The 20,261-nt window shown below is 36.4% G+C and overlaps 1 protein-coding gene across 4 annotated transcripts in view; it reads left to right on the forward strand.

The window, feature by feature from the left end:
• The window catches only part of RNF130 (ring finger protein 130), a 160,703-nt gene that overhangs the window by 48,579 nt on the left and 91,863 nt on the right, over positions 1-20,261 (forward strand). For all 4 annotated transcript variants that reach the window (XM_072400578.1, XM_072400577.1, XM_072400579.1 and 1 more), the window contains exon 2: positions 5,992-6,186. In XM_072400578.1, coding sequence (XP_072256679.1) covers positions 5,992-6,186 — 195 coding nt within the window. The remainder of the gene's footprint in view (positions 1-5,991; positions 6,187-20,261) is intronic.

The raw sequence follows: 20,261 nt of genomic DNA on the forward strand, positions 1-20,261 counted from the left end.
CTTTCCATGTAACCATAAACTCTTTATCCATCTGTTTTATAATGCAGTCCTAAGGAAAGATGAAATAGTGCTCTTTTGATTGTAAAAAAAATTCTGTATGGTCAAAAAATCTGCTAATGAAGCTGCCATAGTAATTTTGTGTAATGAGCATCAAGTGGTATTGTAGAATTGACAAGCAGTTTTTAAGATCATTTAGAAAATTGAAGTCTCAGTAATTAGCCTTATCATTTTTGGAGAGCAAATAGATTATGGAGAGGCCAGCAGGAGTGACAGAATTTCTGGAAAAAGGAGGATTAATGTCAGATGATCCTGGTTAAAATTATGTGTGATAACATGGTCCTGACTTATCCCTTGGGAAATAATAGTTGACAATGTCTTACAAATTTTTTTAGGCTATGCCCCATTTTGTTGAGAGTTGTTAATGCAGCTTGTCAGTTACTGACATAACTGAGAGGTATTGTAGAAAGTAGCCTTTTTTGTATTCTGAGTAGAGATTCTTACATTTGCAGCCTATTAAGTGAACTTATTGCCTGGCTATAGACATGTCAAAAATGTATACATTTAAAGGAGTGCAGGATTATGGCCTGTATAAATGTTGGTGCACATGCCTGTAGCTTGTCAGTCGGCTGGTCACTCCTAGACCTGCTCATTGTTTTCTGGATCGGCCTCCTATTATGAGCTGCAGTGTCTGGGAGAGGAGCATGTAAAACACAAAGGAGGATGGAATGTATTTAAGTTTCAATTGCAATTGCACTTCGAGGGTATAGAAAACCGATTAAGAACAATTATAACCAAACAGCTAAATACACCATTTAAACTCCTTCAAAGTAGCAATCATTGACCTGTGGTTTATCTACATGAGCCAACTACCCCTCATGTGTTCCATAAGGCTTTACAGCATCATAAATAGTCTGAAAAACATGATTCCATTATTTTTATGACTTTTGTTACAACAGGTAAACCATTTCCCAGTCAGACAGCAATAAAGATGTTTGGAGGTTCTTAAGCTTCAGGGGGATTTCTCTATATTAAGCCTTTATCCTATTGCAGAAAATCTTCTTGTTAGTGGGATGTGATCCTCCACTCTTCTGAAGAAAATCAGATGTCACTATTACCACTGGACGAGGGTAAAGATGTCTTAGTGCAGTCATATAAGGAGATGTAGGTAGTTCCCTGCTTGCCATTCCTAGGATAATTATGACCTTCTATTGCTAGTTTAAGATTGACCCCCTTTTTAGAACTTTCAGTTCTTTAGACTTTGTGTCACTGATTCCTTTTCAGCTTGATGGGATACTTTGGGATCTCACCCTGTTATTACCCTTTCTGTCCTGTTTTTTCTTTATGTCCTCTATTTGTTTTCAATACCACAAAACTGCAGGTAAACCGCTACATACAAACTTTAAATACACATATACAAACGGTTTCACCGGCTAAAAAAAAGTTTAATTCCATTGTTTTTATGTAGTCCAAACACCAGGCAATAAAATCTTTTATGGTGACATCAGCATTATCCCTTTCATTTAATTAGCATTTATTATATCAGCCTCCTAAACAGGGAAGTCACATTGGACGTTGTTAAGTTGAACCAGGACAATGTAGATTGATCTTTCTTTAAGTTTTTAAAACAGTAAGCATATCTAAATGAAATCTGTGTATTTTTAAAGTTCACCTATTCCACTTCAAAGGATATGTGTCCTTTAGTACATCCTTTAGATCATCCCTTCCCAGATGTATACTTTACTCCATCCTATGGCCATTTTCTATTGCGATGCGTACTTTGGGAGAAATGTTTGGTGCGCAGTAAATTTCTTGGAAGCGCAAGGTTTGAAATCGACTTTCTTCACTGTTACGATGACAGAATGTGAAATTATCTCCTTGAATGACTAGCAGCTTTGGGAGATGATCCCTTAGAAGTCTAAGGTTGGTGCAGGCTTAGGATGTACACATTTTATTGTGTTGCTGCAATAAATTTGGGGGGGTTAGATTGAAAGAACAAAAAGCATGAGTGCACTTTGTGTTTAAAAGTACATTTATCCTTTAACAGCAAACTGTTCCAGTGCGGTGCTTAATTATGCCTTTGCAGACTCCCTGATGAACACGTTTTTCAGCAGAAGCTGCTTTGCTGAAGTTTGCACACTTTTCAGCCAGAGGTCGGTTCTGAAACGTTTCAGGACTAGTGAGCCCCCTATGCCAAAATACTGCCAGCAAACCACTAAATAAAGATTATTTTAATGCATAGAGGAGAAATGTATTACCTTGCAGGCCGTCCAGAGATAATTTATTTCACACAACATGCAAACTAGAAAGATAGGGGGACCGTTAATGTTGGTGTGTTAACTCCAGCTTTCAGGCTGAAAATGAGAAATTAGCCAGAGACCTAGAGCAGCAGCAGCTGCAGGTTGCACATGATCTGGATTTTAATGTGCTGTCATTATTCTGTCTGTCCCAGTTCTAGTGTTTTCCGCTAGGCAGATCCAGGCAAGAGCATGACTAGTTTTGTAATCGCATTTTTTCTTCCTATAGTGGCTTAATATAATAGGGATGACCGCATGGCTGCCTGGGACACCGAACTCCAAAGGGTACCTATTGAAGCACTAAAAATATTTGATACTGTGATTTCATAGTAACCAAAGTTTTAGCTTTTTAGTAAGTCTATACTTTTTTTCAGAATGTGATCAGCAATGGTAGCCTTTGTATAGCTCACAGTAACAGTTCCCAGTAAAATTATCAGACAATAATACACAATACGTATGTATATTTGCTGTTCATGAAAACATTGTCTCCATATTATTTGCCACCAATAAATCTGAGGATAACACTGCATAAGATTCAGTTCACTGTATAACAACTGTGCTTGTTCAAAGCCAGCGGAAATGTTCCAAAAAACTATGCCAGAAGCTAAACACAAATGTCTGTGTACTCTGACTCCTAATGCTTGATCCAGATAAATTAGTAGGTGTACCATGTATTACATACAGCCCTGAACTCACTGCATAAATAATCCTTTAATGACCAGAGGTCTTTAAAGCCTGGTCCAAATTTAACGTCAGCATTCGTTGGTTAACTTGGCACTCTATGACCCACAATATAATACTTTAAAGTTATATAGGTTAAATACTTTTATTTATACACTAATTTGAATAAAAGTTGGTGGTCTGTTAAAAAAGTTTTAAAGTTGTTAAAAAAAATCTTTTTTATATATGTGTCAGTAGTAAACTTGGCATATTGCCATCTTAGGGCTGCAAAACCATGTTCACTACTCAGGCATCCAAGCGGCTTGAGATCACAATTTTGTAGATGAGATAGCGATGACATTGGAGTCCACTTTGATTGAACAAAATCTTTAACTGTCTCTGTAGTCTGCTAACATTTGCCAGTGCTTCTGGGTCACAGATAGAATGGTTACCCTGTCATTGTGCCACTCTTGTTTTACAGAATCTACCCTGCCTGTCTTACTCCTAAAGACAACCTTCTCTTGTTTAAGAATAAATAAACTTCTTACCCTTTCAATTTTTTAATCAACTATCCAGACCTCGAATAATAATGTGATCTCTCCTGATAGGAAAGGTTCAGCCAATCTATTCTGAGATCTTCCACTTTGGATGAGATTGTATGGTCACATGTCTGGGCATTTTGTCACGACATCATACATATCACTAACTAATATAGATTTACCTTGTAACATAGTCCTTGTACCTACATACTTTTTCATGTCTTCAGCAGTACAGTTTGGAAGTATACAGGAGATATATGTAATGGTGTATATATAGTATATATCATATATATGATTAAAAAAAAAAGTATTCATCTGTATGCTCATACCACATAAGTGGTATGAGTATGCAAAGTTCTGAAGCAAAAGCATTTTCAAGGGAAGGTCAGCAATTGCTGCCTTCATTTTTCGCTCATAGGGCCTCATCTAATAAAGCTCTACAAGGCTGGATAGGATACACTTTTATCAGTTAAGCTGGGTGATCCAGCAAACATGGAATGGATTTCTTCTGAAAGTCATTTGTTATTTGTTAGCAAATGTTTTCAATCCTGGACTAGATCCATTTCAGGTTTGCTGGATCACTCAGCTTCACTAATGAAAGTATATCCTCTCAAGCCTTGGTGAGCTTTACCAAATCAGGCCTATTGTGTCTTTTCTATGAGTATAAGGGTGTCATAAATCATGTTTTTCTTGCATTTGCCTGGCTTTCTTCCTAAAACATCTTTTTTTTTTTTTTGTGAAGTTGCTGTTTGGCTGAATTTCAAATAGCCAATATTTCCTAGGTGGCCATGTTTTCATTTGACAGTTAATTGAATATCTGAACATCATATAACGAGACAAATCAGCTCTTTAGTCATTGCTGCCCATAACATTCTATTTCCTTTAATCACAACTAAAGAACGCACTACAAAAGGTAGGAAGAGACATTCTTTCTTCTCGGTCACTGAATCAGCGTGGTATAATTGCCAAGTGATTTCTAGATATTTTGCTGAGTTTTCTCTGGGTGATAGATGTGCGGCAGATTGGAAGAACAAAGAGATTCATTCCACTTTCTGAAGTGTTTGTTTATATACAAGTACATTTACAAAAAATGTCTGCTAGAGTTGATTTAATTAAACACAGAAACGAGACCTTTAAATTGCGTCTTTAAAAATTTTTTTGTCTGTTTACAAACTGACCAATAATTTATAAAGCAATCTTTTCTTGGCTGGCACAACAAAATTTGCTTTAATATGTTAATTTAATTTCAAAAGCAGTTTTTTTAATATTTAAAAATTGTCAGATTTTAATAAAGGAAAACCTAGTGATCCTAACATGAAGGTGCTTCCTGTTACAGAGGGAAAACGCTATGTGCTTGTGACAATTAAACGTCAATCAGTATGGACTTTTTTTTGTAAAACTAAAATTTAAATCAGCTTTTATTTTGTCATATGTGATTTTTGTACTGAACATACTTGAATTGGTTATTATGAATAGTTTGAATTATTGAGCTACTTACCTGCACCGCGATAAAGCTATTTCTTCTCTTCTAAATTTACCCAGTAAGAAGGTTAAATATGTTTTGACCATGACACTTAAACTAGGACGAATAATAGATTCCAGACTACATTTCCTAATCTCTCATTGGAAACAATGGGCCTGATTTATTAAAGCTCATCAAGACTTGAAAAGATAGACGTTCATGGGAGAACTGGGGTGATTCGGCAAACCTAGAATGGGTTTCATAAAACTAAATTGCTATTGTTTGGCAAAGTTTTCAATCCTGGATCTCCCATAAATGTCTATATTCTACAGTCTTGAAAAGCATTAATAAACCAAGACCCATGTGTCTACATCAGGGGGGAACTACAGGAAGTAGGTGGTGAACAATTGTAAGTCATCAGAGAAATAAAAAAAAAGTAGAGGTCTAACATTGGGTTTTTAGTTTGAAAAGTTCAGTTCCAAAGTAATACTTTTACACATAATAATAGATGATTGTTGTGAGAAGTTGCCTTGTTCAATATTGGGTTTAGTTGGGTTTTAGAGTTTATAGACTGAACAAGCAGATCTCTGTTATAGTCTACCTTCATTTACCAATCTGTATAGAAAATATAAAGGTTGTGGGATTCTTGATATGACCTAATATTTTGCTCTTAGTAATCACCAGTCAGATGATTTGTCATTATTTTATTGTGTGATGGAAAAGAGAAGGTGGATCCCCTTTATATGACCTGCTGTTAGTTGAGGTCTTTGGGCACCAAACACATTCCAAAACATTCAGGTGGCTTAACAGGGAGAGGAAAATACTAACTTGGAAACTTCTAAGCCAACTACCACGTTTACCTTGACAGTTGGTTTAGTCTAATTGCTGAAGCTAACCAAATATATATTTTTTTGTGTGTCTTAAGTTAGGGGATATTATGTCTCCCAGTAACTAGCTTCCATCAAAGCCACACTAATTTTTATCTCAATTATCCTAAATATCTGTATTGATTTTCTGCCTCCTTTCCTCTGTCTAGCTCCAGATCGACAAGGTTGTGACTCTCATATCCGTTTCCCTGTGCCTCCTAACACCAAGCACTGGATTGCACTTCTACAGCGTGGGAACTGCACCTTTAAAGAAAAGATTCTTCGAGCTGCATCCCACAATGCCACAGCTGTGGTAATCTACAACAATAATTCTAATGAAGATACTGTGACAATGACACACCCAGGTACGTTGCATGCTTGGTAAGCCTAAAAGTAGACCTGTAGATCTATTGATGATTTCACAGTGTAGGATGTTTGCTCTTTTCCCTTTTGGTAAATAGAATATATATATGTCTTGTGTAGCAATCTTGCAAAATGCTAGGCCAACTATGGAAAGAAAGATGTCTAAGAATGTCAACTGGGAATAATAGGTGGTAAGACATCTCCATCCTTTCATCATGCCCCTAAATTTATCCAGAAATAAACAAAGTGGTATTCTCTCTGATAGGGTCATTTTGTTTAACATTTCAGTTTCTCAATGTAGGATCTACTTGAAAGCAATATATCGCTCAATTTTAGTAGCATAGATATATACAGAATATGATCATAAAGGAATATATATATATACACAAACATACATAAGAACATACATTAGACAGTAAGGAAATTGAAGTGTTAGCAGACTTAGCAGACTTTGTTATGACAATGTAATTTTTGAGAGACAAAGAAAACCTTTTTGTACTTTTTGTAAATTAGATCTCCTTGCCGCAAACAGTTGGACACATTTAAAAATGTATGAAGATTAGTGTGGCTAAGGCTTAGTCTACATTTTCCCCAGCGTTTAAACTGAGGCTTTTAAATCTCCATGCATTAAATCTCCATGCATTACATTGGGTTAATCTACACCAGGACGTTTCCTTGAGGCAACATTTTAAAAATGAAAATACTGGGTTAACGCTGGAAAACGCCCAAAAACGTGGGAAAACACAGGTAAGCACTTCCATTGATTTCAATGGGATGTTTAGTATACAAATTAGTTAAAACACTGGAAAACGTGGGGAAAATGCGGCATAGGCGTTTTTCAGCATTTTAAAGGCAAGCTTTAAAATGCTAATAAAAGTGCATAAAAACGCATATAAACGCAATTGGAATGTTTACATGCGTTTTTAAAAAAGTCCGTGTTGACCCAGCCTAATGTTGTTGAATTGCAGACTAATGTTGTTCCCATGGCAGACTAATTTTCCCAAGGTAGGGGTACAGAGACTAATTTTTCTAGATGTATAGTTTAGGATTTTACCATACTTGTGACTGTGACACATCCCATATGACCATTGGAGACACATAACTATAGCTGTGACACATTTACCTAGTTAAATAGCTCGGCAATGTAAACTGCAAAAAAGGGGGGGACTGAAGTCCTTTTATAATAAAGAAATATACAAGTCTAAATCATACCTCCAATCTAAATCATCGATGTATGTGATGGAAAACTCAATGATACTTGAACAGGGTATTTTAGGAGGAAGGAGAAATAGCATATCTGTATTGGAGATAATATTAGATACCAGGCATCAGCAGCAGAGGAATGTAATTGAGTGTCATATTTGTAAATGTGTATTGATATCTTCCCTTTCATATGAGATCAATGATATACTTTCTTACCACTGATTTCTTTATTGTGTATGGCATTCTTAAGTGCATTAACTCGCAGGAATTTGTTTTTGTCTTAATGAAAAAATTAATGCGCACATGATGATCTGTTTTCTTTTTTTCTTAAAGAGGAATTGATGTTCTAGCTTACACATTTTCGGGTAATGTAAAGAATATGATAAAACCTCCACGAAAAACTGCTTAGTGAAAGCTATTTAAAAAAACAAGTGAAGGGGGAAAAAAATATTTCTGATTTTCTGTAGGTGGGTGGGGATGTTATTACGGGTCCAGCTAGGGGATCCAGCACTGTTTACTCGGGTGGGGAGACCTTGCATTGTCATAATTAGAGATGAACAGATCTTTCTTCACACTTAAGGCCACATTGGGACTGGAAGGCATTGTTAATTGTGGGAAAGACATTTCTTTTTACTAAAAATTGTAATATGATTGCATATATATTTTTATATTAATGGTAGGCCAACTTTAACAAAATACCTTTTGACCAAAAAAAAAAAACTGCTTAAAGGTTCCTGTCCCCCAGATTTCTTCCTTAGTGAGCTTCTAAGGCCCCAAAATATCAGAGCACTCCCGATGTGCAAATAGTTACCAGCTTCTGTGTTGCTCCTTGCTAATTAATCCAGCACTGTGTGTTAATGTGGTCATCCCTCACAGTGATGGGCAGGTAATAAGACCCAAGTGGGAGGCATTAGGAAAGATGCAACTAGAAAGATAGAAAAAGCAGTTACTGGTTACAAATTCAGTCCTTATATTTATGGATAATATAATAAATATAATAGCATTTTAAATATAATAAATTTTAAACATTATATATATATATAATTAAAATAATACTACCTAAGTAACTGAATAATAATTTAAATATATGCAAGCCAGGTATCTGTTGTAAGATGTGTATTGCTGTTTAACTAGTTTTGATATTTTCTTTTTTTTTTTTTAAGAATAATTTTTATTAACAAATATCAAGGAATGTACAAAAATCACAAACATTTTATAACATTGTATGATACATCAGAAACACGTAAATAGTAACATAGATGAAAGAAAAAAAAACCTGGGCATTTCCATTTTCAAATTTTTCAGATGGATAAGAACCTGGGAGCTAGGGGACTAGAAAAGAGACGGAATGAAAAGAGAGGGGGAGGGGGAGGGGGGGTGTAACAAGGAAAACAAGCAGATTCCATAAATACATACATAACTCCATTACAACAAAAAACACATGAATGAATAGTATTAATTCAGAGGTGAAGGTCTCACGTCAGCTGGAGATTGTTGCAGTAGACTAGTACATTTTACAGATGTGTAGAATTGGATCCAGTGATACCATGTCTGGGTAAATTTGTCATATCTATTGGCATCAGTAAAAATCATATCCTCCATGCGGTAAATGTCAGCTACCCGTTTCAGCCAGTGTTCTAGTGTCAGTGGGGTATCTCTCTTCCAACAAGCCGGAATACATGCCATTGCCGCGTTCAAGAGATGTCTTAGTAGTGAACGTTTGTACATCTTCTTTGACAAATAAGAAAGTGAAGGAGGGCCAAGGCTGGTTTGTCTCTAATATCCACATCGGTAAGCCTAAGAGTGATATTCGCCACCAAGACCCAGAAAGCTTTAATTTTGGGGCATTCCCAGAAAATTTGTATGAGCAAACCCTGTGCCTCACCTCCAGCAAGAGCCAATCACATGAGGGAAAATCTTAGCAAGCTTGGACGGTGTTCCTACCAGCGAGTGGCCAATTTGTAGTTGGTCTCCTGGTATCGGTTACAAATTGAAGCTTTATGGCAAAAGTGAAGCACCATCTCCCTCTGTTCCTCAGTAAATTGAGTATTTAAATCCACCTCCCATTTAGCAACGAAATTAGGAGAGATGGGTGTGTGCTGCCAGGAGGTTTTGAGAATTTTCTTACTATTCCCACACTGCACAGCTAGAGGAAGATTGTACTTTGCAGTGTTTTATTGGAAATGACACTACTGAATCATTGTCCAGTGTAAAGTTTGGAGACTGAAAGGTGGCACTGAAATTGGGCAACATATAATTATGGTGTTGCCTGCCTGGCTGGCTGACAAAGCCCCACTAGCCTGGGACTGAAAACCATACCACAACACTCAAACAGAAAACTATTTTGGCCTGTTCTCTGTAATGTTATGCGCAAACCAAAGATGTTGCTGCTGTGCATCATATGTTTTTTTTTTCAACCAGCTTACATATTATTAGTGACTTTTGAAAACATTTGTCTTCATTTAAATGCAATTTTTCTGCAGTGTTTTTTTCTCTTCGTGTTGCTTGGACTCTATTCAGTTCAAGTACAAAATTTTAGACCACCAGCAGAAACAAATTCAGCAGCTTCTGAAGACAAAACCGTGGGGGATAGGTTAATGATTGAACAAAACTATGCAGACTGCTAAAATGTTTTAGATGTGCAGTGGGACTTGAGCGGTACTGACGGCCAGCTTCATTGTTAGTCCCCGAGAGGACTGCAACCGTCCGTCAGTGCGCCCAGCATCACGTTAAATGTTAAGGGACCTATATGCCTTAACTACAGCATTTTCCTAATGTAGCCTAAGTTTCTGCTATTAGTGCAAGCTTTAGGTAGACATAAGAGCATTATTCAGTTATCAGCTTTGGGGCAAACTAGTATAAAGGACCTTGCTTTTTGCTTTACTATTTTTTATTGATTATGTTTTTCTATATATATTTGTAAAAGTGTTTATCCAGACCATCTGCATGTGCCCAGCTAGAGGGCTATTTTAAAGATTGCATTATATGGCCCCTTGTTGAGTTTCATCTTGGGCAGTTTTGTGTGTGATAATAAAATGTATTGCTACTTGTATACATGGATTATGTATATAATGACCACGCTTTTCCTGCTTCCATGTATACTCAATATGTGGTCTAGATATGAATGATCTCGTCTCAGTTCAAGAAGCTTGTTTTTAGCTTCGAGGCTGACTACTTGTGTCAACAGTTTAAATTGGCTGATACCTTTACTATCCTTTCTGTGCCTAAGTGCTGTTGTAAGCCCTTCATTTTACCTTGGCTCGTGTCACAGCTCCCTAGCAATCCATACATACCATTCATAAAAATGTTCTAAAAAAATCAACTTTATCCTTCAAAAGTCTGACCTTGAAATCAATGAAATCACTAATTCTTTCCCACATTGGCCAGAATATTTTTTAAATTTTGTTGCATTTCTGTATGTGGAGCATACAGACATAGAATACTCAAAATGTTGGTAAATTAACATTGCCGTCTAGTGTTGCGGTATTGGGATTTTACCTTTACTTACTTTACTTTACGAAATCTGGCATTGCTGATTGCCAAGCACTACCTATAATGTGACTGGCCTGGAAATAGCATGCAACCATTAATACCTGAAAAAGCTGATATTCCTGTCCTTTGTATTTGTTCCAGAATAATGCAGAGATAAAAATGACTGCAACACCTCCAGGATAAAAACATGTGTTCCCTCCCCTCTATATATGTATTTTCATGATTTCTATTTAAGTCTATTAGTAATAATAATGCTACATTTTAAATAATGTTGGATAAGTTCCATTTGTATGCTTTACAATAAAAGGCAGCTAATGACAGGACAAGGGACTAAACAAAGCTATTGTAACCATACATCTGCTCTAGGGCCCAGCAGCACAGAGGGTGGTGAATAGAGGGGGAAAAAATCAGGAAGATGTCCTTCTGTCTGCCGGTATAAATTATTTTCTAGGCAGCAGTAGCATATGGCAGACAGTTCTAATGAAATGAATGGGTTGTAATCCAGACACCTGGGACAGATTGCTTTGATGGTCATTAGAGTGTCACAGTGTTGGTCATTATTTTGGAATGGCACATGTGTCCATGATTGTGTAATATTCAGCTCAGGGTGGCAGATGGTTCTTAAGACCCAGTGATTTACATTTATTGTCATGACCCTACATCACAATAATACTCTTTGTGACCTTTGTGCATACATGTATAACCACAGAAGTGCACTTTGTGGTTTCAGCACTGTAATGAGTGCACATATTGCATTTCTACTCCTTTCCAATAAAAACAACCCTTTGTGGAGAACAATAACAAGCACACAAATATATGTAATCAATTTAAATAAAAATGAAAGGAAAATTCCATCTAAATTGTTCACAAGACATGCAGTATCTTCATTGTGATTTTAGAAAATTCACAAACCTTTGTAAAAACAGAAAACAAACTTGTCAGTAATGATATATTCTATTTCTATTGTAATTTGTTAGGATTGATGTAGCTGAATATACAAGTCTACAACATTGAACCCATGACCTATCTTGTATGCCTATGCATGATTCTATGGTTGGTGGCAATCCTAACCATATGGTTGTAATTGAGGAAGCTTCTAGGCTTGGATGAATAAAAAACAACCTGCTTGTTTGTGTAGTAGCTACTCTTATATTGATCCCGTTATTTACAAAACAGATATGAAGATGCTTTGTGAACAATAGGCACTGTTCTGTCCAGTAACCTTTAAAGAGGGGCATTATGTGCCAGAATTACCAGATTGACTTCCAGCATTATAGGACAGCACCCAGTAATAATCGTAAATGAAACCAACCTTCCTTATCACTCTGATTATTTACAACAGTGGTAAACCTGTCATTTTCAAATGATTCTTAATGTTTTTAGTAGTTAGAATATAACCAAAAGCCAAAAAAATAATAATGTATTTCAGCTTACAAGTCCTTAGCTGCTTTAGTTTTCTTTAGGCTAAGTGCATTTGATGCAAGAACAAAATGTCTGTGATCCTGCAAGGAAATTTGGTGTTCTTGTCACTGTGCAGATCTTATACATCACTTATTAGCCTTCTTAATTATCTTCTGTGAACTACATATTCTGTGTAATCAGAGGTTCTCCTCTGTGTAATGTATATGAAGAGAAGGAGAGAGTTTTCTATTCTAATCAGCACATCGGTCTGGGGTGCTTCTGCTCTCTATGCATATGTTATAGCGAGTTAGCGTTTTCACCTTAGGACAGAAAACAAAGGCAGAAAACTTCTAAAAGCATTAAGAATCAGTTTAAAATCAAAGGTTTACTACTGTTATAAATAGTCAGAGAGTGATAAGGAACAATGGAAGGGCTGCTAAACTGAAATATGCTACATTTTTGTTCTTGATTTTGGATAAGTTTTAAATATCCATTTAAAACAACTCCATGCCTATTTATTATTGTGAACATTATCACAATAATCAGGCCACAAAACCATGAATATAGGTAAAACGTTAACTGTTAAAAGTCTTGCAACCTATTGAACTTAACATTTACATAGTACATTGGAAAAGCCTTAATATGTACAAAACTGTAAGCAAGTATAAATATTTTTGACAATAAACTCAGACAATTCCTATAACATGATTTAGTGTTAGGCCTAGCTAAACAAGGGATATGGCACAACTGTACACGTGTATCGCTGTCTGTCTGTTTTCCCCAATGTTGGAGGCTGCAGAGGACATGCACAGCCCCAGTGCTGTATAAACACAAGCACGCATTGTCTGAGCTCTGCCACTGCAGAGGAGCCTGGTGCATCCAGCCCCTGTGCCGCTGCCAAGATGTACGCCTTATATAGTGCTGCAGCATCACACTAAACAGTCTCACTGATGGAACAAATAGACCATAACTGTAGTAATATTCATCGACGGTTATTTAAAGCCTGATGTAATCTGTTCTATTCATCTATAATCTATATAGTAGAGCTTCATCAATATGTAAACCGATTATGAAATGTTAAGGTGGCCAAAGATGGGTAGCTCTTTATCCAAGAATCAGAAGCATTGAGAGCTCTGACTTGTTGTTATCTTTACAGTTTAATGCATGTTGTTGCAGGGAGTTCTAAAATTCCAAAAAAGAAAATTGATTTTATTTACTTATATATACATTTTTAATATTCATTTACAAGCAGATTTTTGTGAGAATGAGAACATGAACACGATTGTTTCAAGTAATTGGGCAAACATGAGTTTATTAGCAATCAGAAATACTCCCAGCCTAATACCGTACTAGTAGACATCTGAGAATAATTATAATTATAGAATATCTGTTATTCCTAAACTCACTCTAATATTTGTTTGACACTCACAATTTACCCAGTTTTTGTAACAGAAGTTCAAGTATGTATTCGTGGCTACTACATGTACCTTAATAACCAATACTGAACTTGACAGCATCTATGAATTTTCCATGAATAAGGGTATTTTATCAACAATATAGTTTTAAACAGAAGCACACCGTCTTCCACATACTGCAGTGGCCCTTGCAAGCTAAAATAATTGTTATGACGCCTTCAGCTTGCATGTGATCTTTATAATATAAGTGGAAGAACCTGGGTGGTAAACATATTTCAGAGCTTAGAGAGAAGGGAAGTATGATCCATTAGAATGTCGCTGTGAAATGATTAGCCTTCTGCTATAGCAGGACCTTTCCAGATTATAGTAGGCAGGTTTTCTGAAGTTGGTGATCATTTTTATTCTGATAAAATAATGTTCTGCCATATAGTTTTTTTAAAGTCCCTTTCCACAGGAAAGGTCTACTTTAATGTTCTTATTAATGTTGGTTAAATAACATGGTTTGAGTTATAGCTGCCGGGCACTTACAGGGAACAGATGGCCTTTGGCATGAATACACAGCCTGGCAGCAGAGGGCATTGTAAGAGGTCACTTGGCAACTGCTAGGATACTTGAATATCAAGGTAACATTTTCTGCTTAGACTCTAAAACCTGTCACAGAGAAAATTAAAATGTACTGTTCTATTTTTTGTTTATAACCAGTGCAGATGGAATTATTTGGAGACAGAATTATGATTTTATTTAAAACATGCAAACATTCTTACTGGCATAGTGGCTGAGTGGTTAGTGCTCTTGCAGTGCACCTATATGTTCCTGTGTTAAAACCCAATGTAGCATGGTCTGTGTGGAGTGTATTTATTTGGTGGGATGGTCTGAGAGTGAAGGCACGAGGTAGACTGATAGTTAGTAAGGTTTTTATCTGCCATTTACTATTATATTGGTCTTCCCTGTCTAGAAATCTAGCCAATGGAATATATGTTGTGTCCTACTGCTTGCCAGTGGGTAAGACAGTAGTTTTTACACACACTTCAACTCTAAGGTTTTACATATTAGAACATAATAAAATATCACCTTAGCAGTTTTAAAGATTAGGTAAATTCATCCTCAGATGAACAACACCCGGCGTGTTATATTGTGTTATTATTTATCTAACTAAAGTAAAGTCAAAATGCAGCAGCAGTGTGTGGAAAAGTACGCTCCATAACTTTCATCAAAAATATTTGGGGAAGTAGCATCCAATCAAATGAACTTCTTTTTAATTCATCATTAGCAAGTGTGATCACCTCCATAAAAGCAGACGTTTGGGCAGATTGCTGATCTGTAACATTCAGTATTGTGTTTACACAATGATAGACATATTTTATATGGTTGTTACATATAAATCTGGAAAGGGTTATAAGGCTTTTTTTAAACAAATCTGAAGTCTATTATTCTATAGTGAAAACAATTATTTAAAAGTGAAAACATTCAAAACATCTACCAATTTTTGCCAGCAAATGAACATCCCAGCAAATTTACACCAAGATCAGATCATGCAATGTTTAGAGAAATAAAAAAAAGATTCTACAGGCCTCAGCACATTAAATGTTAGTCTTTTACTAATTGTACCACCATATTAAACTTTGAGTAAGTATGGCTTGTTTGGAAGGGTTACCAGTAGAAAGCCTATTCTCTCTAAGAATATGGCAGTTAATATTTGCAAAGTTGTATTTTAACAAACTGCAGTACAAGACTTCTCATACACAGCACCACAACTGACAAACATCATACAGCATATCAGCACAATTACCTCATATCAACTGCCAAGCATGGTGGTGGAGTGATGTTTTGCAGCCACAGGACCTGGGCACCTTGCAGTCATTGGGCCTAATTTGTTAAAGATCTCCAAGGCTGGAGACACTTTCCATCAGTAAAGCTGGCTGATCCTGTAAACCTGGAATGGATCTGGATTCAAAACATTTGCTAGCATATAGCAAATGACTTTAAATAAATCCATTCCAGGTTTGCTGGATCACCCAGGTTCACTGATGAAAGAGTATAAAACCTTGGAGAGCTTTATTAAATCAGGCCTATTTAGTTGACTATTGAACGCCTCTGTATAAAAAATCAGTCAAATGTGAGACCAAGCTAAAGCTCGTCCAAAATCTGGATGAATGTACAGAGATCTCAAGCACATGTTTTTGCTGCTAAAGATGGTTCTACAAGCTATTGAATTATGATGTGTACTAGTTTTTTTTTTTTTTTTTTACACATTACTTATTCATTTGTAAGGCACTTGGTGGCAAGATTGTGGATGGTGTTGTATTTCAGCAAGGTTTAGGTTCTAACATAACATACACTTTGTGAGTTGTACATGGTTTATGGCTAATATGGAAGAGGATACTTGTTTTTGGTTTTCCTCGAATATTATTAAGTTGTGTATCCTGGATTCCAAAGATCTCACCTGGCAGGCAGACCTAGTTTAGTCTCAGCAGTCCATAGGTCCATAGCTGTCCATATTTATATATATATATATATATATATGCATTTGGTTAGTCAGGAACTGACCTAAATTTAGTTAGTTAGTTCCAGTACAAATCCCTCCTGAACTTAAATTGTGTTATGTGTATGACAAACCTGCTTGGACTGTTCCTGGGTGTCCCCATCTTCTGCATTGTTTACTGCTGCCATTACCAGTTGATTCTTTCTGCCCTGCAAAATAAATAATATATATATATTCTCAGAAAACCTTTGGAATCTCACGTAAGAATTCTTCATAAATGGCCAGTTGTCAAGCTGTTGCAATAGGAGTTGATTTTCCACTTTTTAATGTGCTAGTGGTTGCACTTATTTCATATGACTTGGCAAGATGTATAATTATTTACAACAAATGAATAATATAATGTTTTCAAGTTGTATTACTTTTTAACAATTAAAATATATAAATGCCCCACAGTAAGTATGTCATGAAGGAAGACTTAAATGTTGCTAGGCCACCTACGGTCCTCTGTGTTGTCATGGTGCAGTCATCTTCACTTAATAAAGTTTATCTTTTGTTTGTTCCCGGGAACTCATGGCAGTTTCAGGATTTAGATAGCTAGAAGACCCTGCTGGGATAACCATTGTAATTCTTTAGCATGAATGTCTGAAAGGAATCTGTGGTTATGTATTTTCTTTATTTGTTATGCTTCTTTCTACAAAGTGGTTTTTATAAAGTGTTTCAGAAAAATATGACAGAATTCATCTAATTATTTCATATTTACCATTTTAACCAAAAAGTGAATCTCTGTGAAATAGTAGGAGCTCTGTGAGAAATATTTCCTTAGCCGTTTGGCTAAATATAGATTTGAATAGAAAACACATTCCTCCTCCTCCCCTAGCAGAGACAGGAACATCCTAACTAATCAGCATGCACACATTTACAAAATATAGGGAGCTTTTCTAATAGAACTAGGTAAACAAGGCAACTGTGGTTATATCATTTTTCTTGTTCCTGTATTTATAGAGTTTTCAGGCCCAGTACAGAATACATGATCTTTAAAGAGAACTGAGAACAGGAAGAATGGCATCTGTGCACTTTCCATTTATTTCTTCCTTGCCTCCAGGAACCATAGTGACTGATGTCTGTACTTCGCTTATGCAAGCACTGAAAAAACAATTTACAGACTGCTAGAAATTCAGTTCCTGCAGATGTTTAGGTAAAACAAGTTTGTCATGAAATCCAGGGAACTCGCTTTCTACGAGGAGCATTCAGGGCACCCACTATAGACTTCTCATGGCTGCTTTTTGCCTTAATACCTTGCCCATCCCTTGTAAACCTCTTGTTTTAAAATGTTCATCCGTGATGCAATATAAGTATATAAGGAGCGTGCAGGGTGTATAGTACTTGCATGGCATTTATGTACTGACAAAACAAATTCTCAAGAATGGATAGCACCTCCTATTTTCCTGAAAACTCTACTAATGAACTGATGTAATGGAAAATGTAATTTAGTTGTCATTGTTTAGTAAACAAGCCACAACATTGTTTCCATCCTATAACATTTGCAGCAAGGAGATTTGTTCCAATCAGGAAAACTGCTGACTTCCCCTGTCTGGCATTTTCCCAAAAGATGTTTCTTTAGCTTGGGAGCCAACAATATGGAGGGGAATTCTACAAAGCATTTTAGGAATGCTTATAAAAGGGTTGTCTTCTCAGTTTTCTGCTTCACGTAGGGTATATCCTGTTTATTGAACATATATAGCACATGGTGAATGATGTGGTTGATAAAGGTAACACTGAATCCATCATGTAATGATTGCTTTGTAGACAAAGGTTTTACATTTACAAATCTGTCAGATTTGCTCCTTTTCATCCCACAGCTGATGACTGCTTGATTGCCTGCTCCAAATATTTATGGACAGCTTTAGGTCCAGCTTCTCACATTTTGGGCATAGAAAAAATTGGGTTAACACATCTGTTGGGTTTTTCTGTCCGCACCCTGTTGGGGCTTGCTGTTTAGGGAGCAGGTTTCAGACAGCATTTTAAACTTGAGTTTCCAACCCTCCTCTAGTCTGCAAGTTTATAACTAATTTTCTGCAATGTAGCACTCAGACTGGGATATAGAGTTTCGGGTTCTCTTGTCTTCAGAGTGCCGTGAGTTTCTTTTGCTCTCAGAATGGTAACCTTATCAAAGTTGTGCTTGTGTCCATTGTTCATTCAGTAGGCTGAGGTGGGCTAGTGATCCAGCTGATATTGTACATATTGATTTGACCGTGTAATATAAAGAGTGGGTTTTACATGACTGGTCCACTTTTTAACTGTAATCTGATGAAGAGTCAAGTAGAAAAACACATTTGTTTCAAGTTATGTGTTTTTCCAGCTTGTCCTCTTGCCCAAATAGCTTGTGTATGTTTTATTTGGCCTTGAGCAATTCACGTTCTCAGACTTGGACAATTCCACGAGCTTGGTCAGTGTTGACGTCAGCAAGATCCAAGCTTTTCGGTAAATGGGTAAAGGCAAGCACAGGTCATATGTCATTACTAATACTTTTTCATTTATTTGTTTTGTATGAGAGTACCAAATATCATTGCATGACAGTTAAATTAATTAAATTTTTTACTTTGATTTTGATTGTTTGCTTGAAATGTCTCCATGCTTTTCTGAGTGATGACATATACACATACATACATACATACATAAATCCAAATAAAGCTCTGACATATAGCACAGCGCTGTACAAAGATGACTGGTGGACTCACATGAGTCCCAGTCATATGTATAGCAAGTTTGGTTGAGATGTCTCTATGCGTTTTCGAGTGATGGTGGAACATTTATTTTTTAACACTAAAAGCAAAGAAAAAAGCTATCTTGTTGACAATGCAGTCACTTGTAACCTGAACTGAAAGCAAAAGCATTTCTTCTGTAAACCAAAAATGTCTCCATCCCCCATTAGCATATTAGCAAAGGCCGACATGTTTGAAGTCCAACTGGATGGCAGTAATAGCTGATTCCATAAGTGCATTAGTGTAGCCATCCTGGGACTGGGAATCTGTTATTTTCAGGACCACCAAGTGGATATAAGGGGAGAATCCTAAAACAGGAAAAATGAATGCATTATCACATCCAAGGACTTATAGGCCACAATATTACATGTTTAGTGGTGGTAGGGGTGTTAGGTATGCAAATGCATTCTACATGACATTTCTTGATGAGGAGGGTTCATTTATGGGTTGCATATGACACTTTAAAACACTTTGAATTAGTTTAGAATTCGCTTAGAATTAAACTATTAAAATAGTGGCCATCAATCTGTTGAAACACAATATGTGCTCCAGAATTATTATATGTTCTGTATATATTATGCAAACCAGAGGATGCAGGGATGATAATTTCACTGACAATATGAGCAATTTTGGTAAAATACTATGCCTTTGTTAGTAAAACTAACTATGATCAACTAAATTTTTAATCTAGAGGGGATCCAACAGGTTCCCTGCAAGTTTATGCTGTACACATTCCTCCCTCTTTGGTTCCTGCATCACCAAACACAATTAAAATTCCAAGACAAGTTTCTGTCTGATTGGTAAGAGGAACTTTTTAGTAACTTTTTTTCAATCAGACTTTCTATATGGGAGAGTCAGGAGGCAATAGGGAGTGAAATGGAAGCTAACTCTCATGATAACACAAGTATAAGTTCTCTGGTCACCACAATTATCAGAAAGGCCTTTATGAATTTTCATGTGTACCATTAAGAACAATCTATATACAGGACAAATATCTAAACTGACCTTCCTAGTCCTAAAAAAAAGCTGACTGTGTTTAAAACTATTACTGTAAATGTTTTTCTAAACATAGACCTAAACCTCCGTGACCTTTCCTGTAACCCTATCCAAGAAGACTTCCAAGTGAGCAGATCAGCTAATGTATAATTGGCCGTCTGAGCAAGTATATTTTCCTGTGACTTAGATCTGTTTTTTCTATCCACAGTCTACTGCGGGAACTATAGGATGACATTAATTGAATTCGGTTCTTTTGTTTCCAGATGTAGCGGAGGAGTGTGGGAGGGAGAGGCATGGCTGGAAATAGAAAGAGGCCAACATCATGC

This window comes from Pyxicephalus adspersus, chromosome 2 (assembly GCF_032062135.1).
Source record: "Pyxicephalus adspersus chromosome 2, UCB_Pads_2.0, whole genome shotgun sequence".
NCBI lineage: Eukaryota > Metazoa > Chordata > Amphibia > Anura > Pyxicephalidae > Pyxicephalus > Pyxicephalus adspersus.